Raw genomic sequence first — 15574 nt, 5'->3', positions numbered from 1 at the left:
ATCTCAACCTTGCAGACAAAAACAGGTTGAGAATTAAGGGCTGGTGGAAAAACAGACCAAGCAAATGGAAATGCAAAAAAAAGGAGGGGTAGTGATCTAAATATCTAACAAAATTGATCTCAAGGTACAGGCCATAACAAGAGAAAAGGAGGGGCACTATATATTGCTCAAGGAAACAGTAGACCAAGAACCAGTGAGCACAATAAATATATATGTGCCCAATGAGAGACCTGCAAAATTCCTAAATCAAACACTCCAAAAGATGAAAAAGAAATCACAGGCTCCACAATTATAGTTGGTGACTTTAAAACACCACTCTGAAGAAGACAGATCACTGTGAAAGAAACTTAACAAGGAGGCTACAGAACTAAACAGCACAATTGGACGGCTTGACTTCATATTGTCAGAGGTTTCCACCCACATTCTTTTCAAGCCCACATGTTACATATTCAAAGATAGACCACATGCGGGGATACAAGTCAAACATGAGTAAATTTAAGCACATAGATATAAGGAGTTGGTTTTGAACCAGAAAAGAGATGAAATCAGCAAGTTTCTAGAATCCAAAGAGAATGAAAATACGATGTACAAAAACCTATGGGATACAGCAAAGGCATTTATCAGAGGAAGGCCGATAACAATAAATACATGCAAGAAAAAAGAAGAGAGACTCATGGTTGATACTCTGGCACAAAACTTACACCAATTAGAGCAGAGTCAAAGGAGAGGGAAAACAAGAAAACCGTGGGAAAAATTAATGCAGCTAAAAGTTGGTTCTTCGAAAGGATTAATAGAATTGATAGACTGCTGGCAAATCTAAACAAAGAAAGGAAGAAACAAATGTCAATTGCAAGGATGAGGGATGAAACAGGGGACATTACAACAGACCCTAATGAAATTAAAACGATAATTACACAGTACTATGAAGGCCTGTACTCTAACAAATTCAACAACTTGGAAGACATGAACAAATACTTGGAAACACAATCCCTCCCTAGACTAACCCAGATGGATGTCAAGAACCTTAAGAGACCCATAGCAATAGAAGAAATAGACAAGGTTATTAAGGGATTACCAACAAAGAAAATCCCCCAGGCCAGATGGATTCGCAGGAGAATTCAAACAAGCATGCATGGAAGAACTGACACCAATCCTAACCAAACTCGTCCAGAACATAGAAAAAGACAGAAAACTCCCAAACTCTTTCTATGAAGCTAGTATAACTCTGACACCTAAAGCAGGCAAGCATCCCACAAGAATTGAGAACTACAGACCAGTATCCTGAATGAACATTGATGCAAAAATCTTTAACGAAATACTGGTCAATTGAATACAAAAGCAAATTAAAAAAATAATTCACCGTGTCCAAGTGGGATTCATACCAGTGATGCAGGGATGGTTCAACATTTGAAATACAATTAGTATTATTCACCACATTGGCAAGAAAAATTATAAGAACCACATGATAATATTGATAGATGTGGAAAAAGCATTCGACAACATCCAACACCCATTCCTGTTTAAGACACTCAAGAAGATAGGAATAGAAGGAAAATTCCTCAATATTATAGAAGCTATATATGAAAACCCAACAGCCAATGCAGTGGTCAATGGAGAAAAGATGAAAACAATCCCACTGAAAAAGGGGACCAGACAAGGATGCCCTTGTCCCCACTCCTATTTAACATTGTACTGGAGGTCGTAGCTAACAACATAAGACAAAGAAAAGACATCAAAGGTACTCATCAGAGTAGGGAAGAGGTCAAATTATCATTATTCACAGACGATATGATTCTATATATCGAAAATCCCCTAAACTCCACAAATGGAGTGTTGGAAGCAGTAGAGGAATATGGCACAATGGCAGGATAGAAGAATAACAAACAGAATTCTATTGGTCTGCTATATACATCAGGAAAAAACACAGAAGAGACAATTAAAAAGGTAGTACCCTTTACAATAGCCAAGCACAAGTTGGAGTATCTAGGGATATACCTGACTAAAAAAATGAAAAATTTGTAAGAGGAAAATTATAGAACACTACTACAAGAAACCAAGAGTGACCTCAACAAATGCAAGAACACCCATGCTCGTGAATTGGCAGACTCAACATAGTAAAGATGTCAGTTCTGCCTAAGGCATCATATAAATTCAATGCTAGCCTGATAAGAAAACCACCATCCTTCTTCAAAGAATTCAAAAAATTGACTACCAACTTCATATGGAGAGGGAAGAAGCCCAGAATTCGCAGCGAACTCCTCACGAAGAAGGACAAAGTGGGAGGGCTTCCTCTACCTAACTTTAGCAAGTATTATACAGCCACAGTAGTCAAAACAGTGTGGTATCGGTGGGTGTAACAAAAGATATTCAGGCCAATGGAAATAAGCTGAAGACCCAGAAATAAAATCATCAGCATACAGACAACTAATTTTTGATATGGGCCAAAAAAATATCAAATGGGAGAAAAATGAAGCAAGATGCTTACCTCAGTCCATGCACAATAAACTCAAGGTGGATCACAAACCTTGAGGTAAAACTCCAAACAATTAGGGCCATTAATGAGGGAACTGGGACAAACCTGAGAACATTGGCCCAGGGAATACATAGGCTATTGGAAATAGGGAAAGATACAAAGACAGAGGAGTCACATATGTAAATATATTTTTTATGATGATGGGGAAATAGATCTACATGCATATATTTATAGGTTTAGTATTAAGGGAGCAGATGGACAATGGGCCTCCACTCAAGTACTTCTTCAATGCAAGAACACTTTATTCTATTAAATTGGCATTCCATGATGCACACCTTCCTGATATGATCACTGATGACAAATGTGTGTGCAAGCAAATGTGGTGAAGAAAGCTGATGGTGCCCAGCTGTCAAAACATATAGCATCTGGGGTCTTAAAGACTTGAAGGTAAACAAGCGGCCATCTAGCTCAGAAGCAATGAAGCCCACATGGATGAAGCACACCAGCCTGTGTGACCACAAGGTGTCAAAGTATCATGTATCAGATATCAAAGAACAAAAAATCATATCATTGTAATGAGGGGGAGTGCAGATTGGGGATCCAGAGCCCATCTGTAGGTAAAGGGACATCCCCTTACAGAAAGGTCGTGGGAAGGAGATGAACCAGTCATGGTGCAGTATAGCAACAACGAAACATACAACTTTCCTCTAATTCATAAATGCTTCATCCCCACCGTTATCATGATCCCAATTCTACCTTACAAATCTGGCTAGACCAGAAGATGTACACTGGTCCAGATAGGAACCGGAAACACAGGGAATCTAGGACACATAATCCCTTCAGGACAAGTGGCGAGAGTGGCTATACTGGGAGGGTGGAGGGAAGGTAGGGTAGAAAGGGGGAACCGCCTATATGGATCTACATATAGCCTCCTCCCTGGGGGATGGATAACTGAAAAGTGGGCAAAGGGAGGGAGACGTCGGACAGTGTAAGACATGACAAAATAATAATAACTTATAAATTATCAAGGGTTCATGAGGGAGGGGGGAGCGGGGAAGGAGGGAAAAAAATGAGGAGGTGATACCAAAAGCTTAAGTATAAAGCAAACATTTTGAGAATGATGAGGGCAACAAATGTACAAATGTACTTGATATACAATGGATGTATGCATGGATTGTGATAAGAGTTGTATGAGCCCCCAATAAAATGATTAAATAAATAAAAATTAAAAAATAATGTTCAAAAATATGTACTGAAAAACTCGGCTTATACATGAGTATATATGGTCATATCAATATCTAGAGTAATATTGGTAGACTAATGTATCCCTTTTCCCAAAATAGTTCCTTGCCTCTCTGGGGATATTAAAAGCCCAGTATGGGAGCTATATATCACTGAGTCTTTTTTTCGTTTAACGTAATAAGATTATATCTATCATTGTAGCTATTCTTTAAGTTAATAGTGAAGAGGGAGAAAACATCTGATGGTATTCTGAATTTTTTATTCCAAAGGAGCTAGAGCTCCTTCATAGCAGACTAGAACTATATTGAGTAGTAGGACATGGTACAGTGTTAAAGATCATTGGGCTTAGGATCAGATTTAGATTAGACCCCTGACGTGGAAACTTAGAAAAGCTGTATGGCCGTGGGAAAATCACTTTACTATCAGCTGGAGTTATAATACCTATTTATGAGACAAATTCCTACTTTTCCTCAAACGCAGGGTTATAGTACGGATCAGATGAGCCAGTGGGAAAGAACATGCTTTGAAAACTGTAAAGCATCATAAAGAGGAGTTGTTCTAAGCAGCAAAGCTAGTTTCCCTGATAAATGCCTTTAAAAATTGTTTACTTTTCATTTTAAGGGTCAACTCAATTTAAAATGAAAAAGGTACTCCTGAACTGTGCTCTAGAGATTATAAAGAAGCATTTCCCTGAACTGTCACTACCCCATTCTCTATGAGGGCAAGTCAAGGCAGATTTTCTCACTCTTATCTGTCAGGCACTAGTTAGTCTATTGTGAAGAAGAAATGATAGAACAGAAAATTGATAAGGTACTCCCCACTGATATCGCTTGTGAGTAATGGACCATTTCTGGTGATTGTTTCATTTCTAAATATCATCTTTCAAGAGTGAAAATAGTATACCACACCTGGCTGAAATTATGGTGTTTGACTATTGGCTGACTAGGAAAGCCAAAAGCAAAAACTGTGAGCCGCAACCTTGCACATTCAGGTAAACGGTGATTTTAAAACAGTAACCTATGGTGTTGAGGAACAAAAAATGCCTATAGTGTTATACTGAAGACCCAAACCCACTGTCATCGAGTTTATTCTTACTCATAGTAACCTGGTAGAGTTTCTGAGACTGTAAATCTTTATGGGGGCAGATAGCCTCATCTTTCTGTTCAGTGGCTGGTGGGTTTGAACTGGCAACCTTATGGTTAACTGTCTAACGCTTACCAGATAGTGCCACCAGGGTTCCTTTATTGAAGATCAAACTTGGTACTTTCCCTGCTGATTGGATGAAACAGAGTTTCTTCACATCCAGGGTAGGAGCTCAGCACATGGACAAAATACCCAATATATCATAGAAAAATGAGCAAGACATAAGAGGACTTACACTGTGGTAAAGGACCAAAGAAGAGGTGCCGAGATGCACAGCACTGTATTTTGAGGAAATTATATGAGGACATTTCATTTCTGATTATACTCTTGTTTTTATTTGTAAGCCAAAGGTTTTATAATTCTTGATAATTAAAGCTATTAAATATTTTATTGATTAAGCTAGTTGAAAAGAAAATGGAAAGCACCTATTACTATAATTTTCTACACTATATTTTCTAGAGTCTTAGGTATCAAAGAGCCAGGTAGTGTTTTGTTCTGGTGCACATAAGGTTTCTAGGAATTGGAGCCAAATTAACAACACCAAATGACAACATCAAAGAAGACATTACTAAAATGCTCAGCTATTAAGGTCCTCATTGCCTTACCTTCCCCACCCCCACACCTCCAGCTTACCTGTATCTTAGTGACAAGAGTTATGTATTTTTCCCTGCTGTTTTAGCTGCCCACATGACCTGAGCTATTTCTGTTTTATAGTCTCTTACCCAGTTAATAGCAGTTCTGCCCATACCTATTACCTGCTATTCAGCTTCAGTTTGGGCAGTCTCCATGGCAAGGTTATGATGTCTTAATACTTGGACTAGAGTTATGAGGAAGGGATATCTTTTGGAGTTCATTGGCAGTAGATTAAAAAAATTGTTTTCTATTATACTATGGCCAGATCCTGGATGAACTTTGAACTAGAAAACTTCTTTCAATAGTTTTAGAGAGATGGGAGAAGATTTATAAAAATCAAGAGGAAAAGAAATGAAAATAGGATGATAGTTATCAGAATCACATTTTGAAAGGTAAAGTCCTTTAAAATTTCTATTTGATCTTGAAAACGAGCCTATGAAGCAAGTAACAGAGCAATATTAAAACATAATTCTCCTAATTCCCAAACTCCTGTTCTTTTCACCAGAAGTTCAGATGATATGTGATATTTCATTTTGCTTATATGTGAAAATGAGTCAATAAATTTTTTGTTCTGTGGGAATGTTGCAACTCATCTTTACATAGGGAATTAGAAAATATTTTCTAACAATGGAGGAGAGGTCACTCTTTTTCTTAGGCAACTAGCTGTTTTGAATTACCTTCAATATTTGTCAAATATATAATTGATAAGAAGTATATGTCTAAAACTATGCTAGTGAAGTACATGGTAAAGAATCAGTGGAAGCCAATAAGTAGGTTTCTGACAGCCTTAAAATAATCCCATGTATTATAGAAACTTGTTTAATTGGAATCTTCAATAATATCCTCCCCATAAATCTCAAATTGCTAAACATGGAAAACTTGCTTTTGGTGGCTTCCCTTCTGGTTGCTTCAGTATTAACGATTTCAAAAGATTTTATACGGTGCAAACTATTTCATAGAGTAGAGTGGGTATTCATGTGGGGAGAGGTGAGGGAAGACTTCGAGGCTTTAAAACTTACTCTCCAGTATTTGATGAAATAGCTGAAGACTGTTGTAGCAATGTATAGGCAATAGAGAACAGAATATGCTAAGAATTGAAGGAAGTATTTGTAGTTGGAAAATCCAATGCAGTTATTAACCCTGAAAAAAGGAAGAAAGAAAAACTAATGTGAAATTAGGACCCATTTATTGAGAATACATTTATGCATAAGGGAACTGGACAATGGACACATGTTACACCTGCTGTCCTATTATATCTGGTAGAAGCCCAACAGAGATTAAAGGTTTTTCATAGGAACTGACCAGGAAAAAAAATTCAACGTCTCATTTGTTTATCCTTTCATATATAGATACAGATATAGCTGGCTTATCTAAAGTTTTGAACTGATTTCTGACATACCTCCAAAAATATGTATCCTGAAAACATATTACAGTCTTTGCAGCTGTACTTAGTTAGCACAGTGTAGCACTTTCTCTTGTGGTTAGATAGATACTTTGATACCGATTCTCTATGTCTGCTATACAACATTTGCATAAGAAGTACTTAATTTGGCAAGCCTACTACAGAATGGATTCACACACCAAGTGTGTGAGTCAATTCTGACTCATGGAAAGTCAGCACCGGGTTTCTAAGACTGTAAATATTTGTGAAAGCATATACCTTCATCTTTCTTTTGCTGGTCTTGTAGTTAGCAGTTGAACACTTACAGTGCTACAAGGTCTCCTTAAGAGGATGAGATGTGTTCAAAAGTATTTCTTGACTATGCCCAGTTGCTAAAGCTAATGAACAGGAGACCTCAGAAATATACTATCATAACTCCAGAATTACTCCCCAAAGCTATGTATTTAATTTATTTCCCCACAGAACAATCTTATCACCTTCAATGCACTCTCTAGTACACTTAATACATTTGCCAAATCTGCGATTCCATTCTTGGAAACACTTTTTCAACCTCATCTGTTTAGATGGCTGACAGCACTTCCCTTTTTGCTTCCCGTCTTCTACGTTGTAAAATTGCTGTCCTTTCATGTTCCTCTTCATTCGTGTAAACAAAAGGATGTTGCACAGTGTGAGAGCACATGAGTCAGGTGCATGGGGCAAGAGACGCATGCTGTCCCCCCCCCCCCAAAAAAAAGGTGCATTGAAATGGCTGTGTGAGCAGGTGCATTGTCATGGTGGCGAAACCAGTCCCCCATCTGCCACAAACTAGGCCTTTTTAGTCACACACTGTTACGCCATCTTTTCAGAACATATAAATAGAAAGCTTGATTAACAGTCTTACCTGGTTTCGGAATGAACTCCAAATGCACTATCCCCCTCACATAAAAAAAAGCAAATGAGCATCGTTTTTTGGGGTACCCCCTCATATTTATTCTTGCTGTGACATATTACTCCTTATGATGACAACATATTCACAAACATGCTTTATGCAATTGATGTATGGATTGTTATAAGAGCTGTAAGAGTCCCCAGTAAAATGATTTACATGTAAGAAAAGAAATATTACCCTTTCTCTGCCCCCCACAAATACAATTATGGTGGCAGTAAAAGATATTTGCTACTATACTTTTAAAAGCAGGCAAATTGCGTAACTTTGAGCTTTTTAAAACAAGGAAATGAAGAAAGGGACATACCATGGGCAGTGATGGTCCATTTTTAATACGCACCTAAAAAATTGACAAAATAAAGTGTGATAAATAAGGCTGTGGAAATGAAGCAACACCTTAAAATTGTATTCAAGTTCTCAACTATATTTCTACAAATTTGCAGTTCACCCACCCCCAGGTTTCCATTATATCTACTCTAAAATTATATGTCCTTTGTTATCCCTGGGAGGAGGGATAACAAAACTTCATAGGGTCATACAGGCAGCAATTTACATACTTAGAAGTCCAGCATTTTAAATGAAATTAAGAACTCCAGGATATTGAGACTCGTCTCTCCCTCTTTTTTCTCTCTCTCAATACTCAGTTTATTAAAAATACAGAGGAAAACAAATGGTTGTGACCTCTGCTTGAATCTGGGTTCAAGAAAACGTGAGCAAAAGAAGTCTCAAATGAAAAAGGCATGGATATTAGTAATTTTATAAAGCTATAATAATTTACACAATAAAATAAATACAGTAATATTAGGTTATAGCACAAAATATAAAATGAATATCCATGAGTGCATGCTTAACACAAATAAATGACTGGATCAATACATGAGGATAGAGTATAATTCAGTCTCAGCCAGGTGATCAAGATCAATTTTGAAAGTGATAAATCATGTTACTAGTAAGTATATTTAGTGTGATGAGCATGGCACTTTACCTTTGTGGTCTTCCTCCCTAAAGCAATTACTCCATTCTAATCATGAGGAAAACATCAACAAGCCCAAATTGAAGCACATTTTATAAAATGCCTGCCTAGTACTCCTAATAAGTGTAAAGGTCATAAAAAACAAATGAAATCTGAACTGTCACAGACAAGACGGAAGAAGCCTTAGAAGACATGCCTACCAGATGTAACATAATACCCTAGATGAGATGCCAGGACAGAAAAAGGACAATAGAGAAAACCAGAAAAGCAAACACAGGTTTTAGTTTAAAAACAATGCATCAATATTGGTTCCATAATAGTAACAAATGCACCATACTAACGTTAAATGTTAATGATAGGGAAACTGAACCGACTACAAGGGACTATATGTGACCTCCTCCCTGGGGGACAGACAGTGGAGAGGGGGGTGAGGGGAGACGTCGGACAGGGCAAGATATGACAAAATACCAATTTATAAACTATCAAGGGCCCATGAGGAAGGGGGGAGTGGGGAGGGAGGGGAAAAACGAGGACCTAATGTTGGGGGTTTAAGTGGAGGGAAAATGTTTTGAGAATGAAGTACAAATGCGCTTTACACAATTGATGTGTGTATGGATTGGGATGGGAGTTGTATGAGCCCCTAATAAAATGTTTTAAAAAAATAATAATAAAACAATAAATAAATAAATAATAGGGAAACTGTGGGGTATATAGAAGTTCTCTATTCTATCTTCACAATAATTCTGTAAATCTAAAAATATTCTAAAATAGTTTTTGTTTTGTTTTTTCTTTCAGGTGGAGTTCAGTTTCTCTTTCCTATTTCTACATCAGCTTGAATAACCATTATCCCCATTAAAATTTTTTACATGTGTTTGCCATGACCAAAAACAATTGCTCTTAATCTAGGTATGGTTACATGCTAAGATCAGTTTAGGAGAAATATGGTTGTTCACTTACATGGCACAGACAGAGCAGTGGTGGCAACGGTCTGGCTTGATTAGATGGCATCGTTCACAGAATCTTACAGCTAGGAGAAAAACGAGGTGGTCAGCACTGCTTAGGGTTCAATATGAGACCATGTATCTTACTAGCCTAGCTGGATGGCTTGTCACATACTGATTAAGGGTAGTCAACTCTTTCTATTTCAAATTATTAGGGGGGAAAAGATCACATATGTAAATTGTGGGGCCCCCCCCCACCCGTTGGATTAATCTTAAAAACACCTTCTTGGTGCATACAAAGAGGGAAAAGCATCCATATACGGATATGATATTGCAACTTTGTGCTATAAAACAAATTGTATTATCAGCTACTTGAGTGATCTTGGGAAAATAATTTCGTTTCTGCTCACCCCTACTTTCCTCTCTGAAACAATCAATCATTAAATGTCTTTCCTTACAGTTTGGATTGTATCAGGTGGATAAAACCCCAACAAGGTAAAGAAAGTGGTTTTCAGAATTACAATTTGGAGATCGAGCATATTCAATTGACCATTTCACAGCTAAAGACATCAGCCATGTCAAGTGATTTGCCAATGCTCACACAGCAAGTAAGTGACAGGAATCAGACCAATACAGAGCTTTTCTGATTCCTTAGTTTAGGACTCTCTTCACTATGTGAAGTCTAATTTAAAAAATAATTTTTCAACAATCATACGCCCACTAGTTAGATAACGTATATGAAAGGAGCAAATTCTTAGAATATATAAAACACATGATATAAAATTGACTCCAGAAAAATAGGTAAACCTGTAAAGACCTCCCCCACAAAAAAGTGAAGAAATTAAATCAAATAATCAAACATGCTTTGCACACACACACACACACAAACACACATGTCTTGAACATGTTGGCTTCGCTGGCAAATTTTAAATACTAAAGGAATTGACAAAAAATGCTTTTTAAACTTTTCATGAAACACAGAAAGAGGGAATACCTCCTAACTCATTCAAGAAACCAGCATTACCATGATACCAATGCCAGAATCCCTTGTGAAGAAAACCAAACTTACTTCCACTGAGTTGATTCTGACCCAAAGCAACCCTATAAGGACATGGTAGGACTACTCCTGAGGATTTCCAAGACCATAGAAAGCCTCATCTTTCTCCTGCATCCCTTATAAATCTAGATGCAAAAATCCTCAAAAAATGCTAGCCAATCAAACCCAAAACTATATTAAGAGGATACACCCTAACAAAGTAGAAATTAGCATGGAAATATAAAGGTGCTTCAACCAATGTAATGCACCATTAACAGAACAAAGGAAAATATTTTCATAATCATGTCGATCGATCGACATAAAAAGGCACTTGGCCAAATCCATCCAACCCCCTTTGTGATGAAAATACTTAACCAACTAGTACGAGAAGAAAAATTTCTCAACCTGAAAAAGGGTATTTATGAAAAATCCAGCAAACATCATCATACTCAATGGAAAGAGAGCTTTCAAAAATGCCTGCTGGTACCACTGTCATTCAGTAGTGATCACACTGGAAATTCTAGACAGAGAAGGAAAAAGGAAAAGTAACCCTCTTCACAAATAAAATGTTTGTGAATAAATTTAACCAGGCAGAGTAGCAGCAGTGCCAGCAGGGTGTAATGGCAGCAGAATGGCCATTACCTACGGGTGGCAGAGGATGCTTGAGGCTTCCCGAAATACCGCCCTTCAACGTGATGGCAGAGCAGCTTCAGGATGACATAGAAGGCATCCAAGGTGCATGGTCGCTGCACCAGGCAGGCCACAGTCCTCTGGAGCTGGTGGCCATGTGGATGAAAGGTGTGGTGGTGGTGGCGGTAGCTGGCAGCAGCTAGGCGTACCTACGGGACCCAAGCAGGGCCTTCATGGTGCGAGGTCTGGTGTGGGTGACTTGTGGGCAGCCCTGCCTTGCCCCAAATAATCTGAGAAGCTGGACAGTATAAATATGAACACAGCACCAGGATTGGAAGGAGGTTATTAACGGCATGTGTACATGACAAAAACTTGCTTGTTGAAAGCCAGGAGGACTTACAGTGCTTGGAAATGAAGATCTAAGGCTATAACCTTCAGTATGGATTGTAATTGAATGTAAAGAAAACCATAACCCTCAAAACTGGACCAGGAAACAGCATGATAAAGATTAAGGTCGATTTTCATCTTGCTTAGATCTACAATCAATGCTCATGGGCGCAGCAGTCAAGAAATTGAAGGCTGTATTGCATTGGGTAGATCTGCTGCCTAAGACCTCCGGTAAGTGTTGAGGAACAAGACTGTCATTTTGAGGACTAAGGCGCACCTGGCCCAGGCCAGGGTATTTTGAGTTACCTCGTATGCATGTGAAAGGTGGACATTGAATAAGAAAGATCAGAGATGAATTGATGCATTTGAATTGTGGTGCTGGTGAAGAATATTAAAAGTATCATTGACTGCCAGAACAACAAACAAATCTGTCCTGAAAGAAGTAAAGTTAGAGTGCTCCTTAGAAACAAGGATGTTGAGACTTTGGTTCACATACTTTAGGCATGTTCTCAAGAGAGTAGAGAAGGACATCATGCGTGGTAAAGTGGAAGGGGCATTACAAAAGAGTAAGCCCCTCAATGAGATAGATTGACACAGTGGCTGCAACCATGGGGTCAAACATAAGAATTATTGTAAGGATTGGGAAGGACTGGGTAGTGTTATGTTCTGTTGTGCATGGAGTAACTGATGTGGAACTGCCTTGACAGTACCTCACAACAACCACCATTTCTGTCTTTCTGTCTTCTGCACAACAATTGGGTGGGACTATACAAAAAAGGTGCTTGTGACTAACCAAAGGTATTGGACACCTTCTACTAATGCTAATAAGGTGGATAGATTCTATAGTGGTTAAGTTTATATGTCAACTTGGCTGAGCCGTGATTTTCTGTGATTTGGCAGTCATGTAATAAAGTGATTGTCTTCCAAAATAAATAAATATATAGATAGACAGGCAGATGGATGGACAAATAAATATGTTTTACCAGGTAGGTCAAAGATTTGTACATTAAAAACCTTAAAATATAACTGAAAGGTATTTTAAAAGGTCTAAATAAATGAAGATATGTTGTGTTCATGGATTGGAAGTAGGGCTTTGAAGCAATTTGAAACAGTTCAGGCATGGCTACGATGCATTACATAGCAACCAAAGCTTTTGCAGGTTGGAAACAGGCAGTCAGAAACATTCAAAGAAGCAAGGGGTATCTCTGCATGGGGTATCACTGTTTTTATTTCTGTCGGCCATGATGGAAATATTTTTAATCCCTGACGGGAAGACTTAATATTGTTAGGATGTCAATATTACCCAAAGTCTGTCTTGAACATTTTGTTCTTTTAAAGAATTACCTATGCAGGATAAAATTGGTAACAGCAATTCAAAAGGTTAGATGAGAGACTTAAAGGGGAGTTAGGTCTATTAATGATGCTGGAATAATCTGGAAAACAATAGCAGGAAAGATTGAAGAGCATGAAGATTGTTAATAATGCCATAGAATTATACATGTGGAAATTGCTAAAATGCTGTATCTTTTGCTCTGTATATTTTCAACACACACACACACAGAGTTCATCACACTTCTTTGTAGGAAAGGAAAAGCCAACCCTGAAATTTAGGTGGAATTGAAAGGAGTCCAAAATAGCCAAAGCAATCTTGGAAACGAATACCAATATACAACCATTGGGGAAAGTAATATGGCAATGCCTAAAACAACTGGCAATAGCAATACCATAAGGACTCAGCAATACACTTGCTGGGCAAATACCTCAAAGAAATAAGAGACAGAACATGAATAGATGTATGATCTCCCATGTTCATTGCAACATACTTGACAATAGCAAGAAGCTGGAAACAGTGTAAATTCCCATCAATAGAAGAATAGATAAAAAAAATACTCTGGTACATACACACAAGGGACTAGTATGCATCCCTAAAAAAGTGATGATGTTACAATACCCAAGCACAAAATGAAATATCTAGGGATATACAAGATAAATAACAAAAGATTTATATGAGTTGAACTACAGGACACTATTTACAAGAAACCAACAGATGGAAGAATATCCCATGCTCGTGGATTGGAAAACTCAATATAATAAAGATGTCAGTCCTGCCCAAGTCACTATATAAGTTTAAAGCAATCCCAATACAATTATCATAATCTTTCTTCAAAGAATTGGAAAAACTGATTACCAACTTCATATGGAGGGAAGAAGCCCAGAATTAGCAGAGAACTCCTCAAAAAGAAGGCTAGAGTGGGAGGGCTTCTTTTACCTGACTTTAGCACATATTATACAGCCACAGTGGTCAAAACTGCATGGTATTGTGTCAGGGGAGGCCAGCCCCTAACAACTATCATGGGTTCATAGGCTTAACTGTATGGTTATAATACATAAAGATTATAGTAAAGTCATAGAAGATAGGAGAGATAGGAGACAGAGTAAAGTAAGGAGTCAGACACATTTCATAGTAGCATGCTCACCTCAGCCCCTCTTCATGGTCCACATGGAAGTGCAGGAGGAAGAGGGCAGAAGAGAGAAAGCGGTTTATTTCCAACCAAGGCTTATATATCTTTGGAGGTGTGCAAGCCCCCTGACTACAGGCAACGACCTACATCACAGGAAGGGGTAGTGCCATAGGCAATACAGTGATGGGAGGGGGATGATCCAGGGGTATATACCCTATAGGAAGAGGTATATACCCTATAGGAAGAGGAGGGATTAAGGGTACACATATGACAAGATGGGCGGATCCTAGATTCATGATGGCAGCCTAACCTTGGTTGTGCTTCAGCTGGAGACTTGATTTATTCTAAGCTTTCCAGGGAAAGCAATCCACTGTCCTTAAATAGGGAGTGAGCTCCACCTACTGTCTGGTCAACCACAGTAGTCTGATAGCCCTGGATGGATGATGCCTTCAAGGAAAAAACTTACAATTTACCATTAGTTGTAAGCAGTGTCCTAGGTTTGACATACATTTGGGGAAGACATGCTGGGGAATAGCCTTTTTATATCCCACAATTCCCCCTTTTGTTTTACATATTAAATTCAAAAGAACTACAGGGGCAACATGATTATTTTCTATACATTGAAAGCTGTCAAGGCAAATTTAAAGACAATATTAACGTAACCAAGCTCAAGACTCAGGCTTATGGCAAACATTTTGACTCCAGGCTTGGGGGATAAAGTCCTGCTATGCCCCTCTACTAATGGGGGAAGGAATGAGAGGGGTTGGATGCCATGGCAGGAAGAGATAGAGCAAACAGGAATGTTTGCTTCTACAGGGAGACAGAATAAACCATGCGCTCACATTAAGGCAGCACAGTTTTAGGGAAGAAACTGTGGGAAAGATAGTTAATGCAGGAAAATGTACTTGGACTATGTCTCTAACTTACCAAAGTGGTGGCTTACCTACCGTGGAATACTAGCTTTCCATATTCCCTCTGTACAAGTCAGGGAATAAGTCCTAGTCATAATTCCCTTAGTGTTAGTTCCCCATATTTCCCCCTTCTGTATTATGTTTAAGATTTAATAGAGTTATAGAAGCAACATGGTTTCTCTTAATACCTCTTAGCTTCTCATAGAAGCAGCATGAGACTGCGAGCATCAAAATTATGTTGACAAACAGTACAGTCAGACTGGAACTTAAGTTATGTGAAATACTTTGAACCCAATCTCGCGGGTCCAAACCCTCTATGCCATCTACCAATTTTTTAATTATATCAGAGCCAGGGAACACCTTGAGTCCACCTCTGAACATACAGAAAAATCTCCTTTTTTAGATGATCAACATCT

General features: G+C 38.3%; 1 protein-coding gene across 5 annotated transcripts in view; it reads right to left on the bottom strand.

Moving 5' to 3' along the window:
* Window positions 1-15574, bottom strand: part of ZDHHC15 (zinc finger DHHC-type palmitoyltransferase 15) — a 153482-nt gene that overhangs the window by 69532 nt on the left and 68376 nt on the right. For all 5 annotated transcript variants that reach the window (XR_006680058.1, XR_006680059.1, XM_045290235.1 and 2 more), the window contains exons 5-7: window positions 9749-9818; window positions 8126-8158; window positions 6511-6631 (exon numbers count right to left, since the gene is read on the bottom strand). Coding sequence is in view for 3 of the 5 variants with exons in the window: in XM_045290235.1 (XP_045146170.1) it covers window positions 6511-6631; window positions 8126-8158; window positions 9749-9818 (224 nt within the window). In the remaining 2 variants the exon portion in view is untranslated. The remainder of the gene's footprint in view (window positions 1-6510; window positions 6632-8125; window positions 8159-9748; window positions 9819-15574) is intronic.

The sequence above is a fragment of the Echinops telfairi genome, unplaced genomic scaffold (assembly GCF_000313985.2).
Source record: "Echinops telfairi isolate 266 unplaced genomic scaffold, ASM31398v2 ScPeMD7_34;HRSCAF=130, whole genome shotgun sequence".
In the NCBI taxonomy this organism is placed as follows: Eukaryota; Metazoa; Chordata; class Mammalia; order Afrosoricida; family Tenrecidae; genus Echinops; species Echinops telfairi.
Note: the sequence above shows the minus strand (reverse complement) of the source record. Positions and strands in the feature narration are given on the sequence as shown.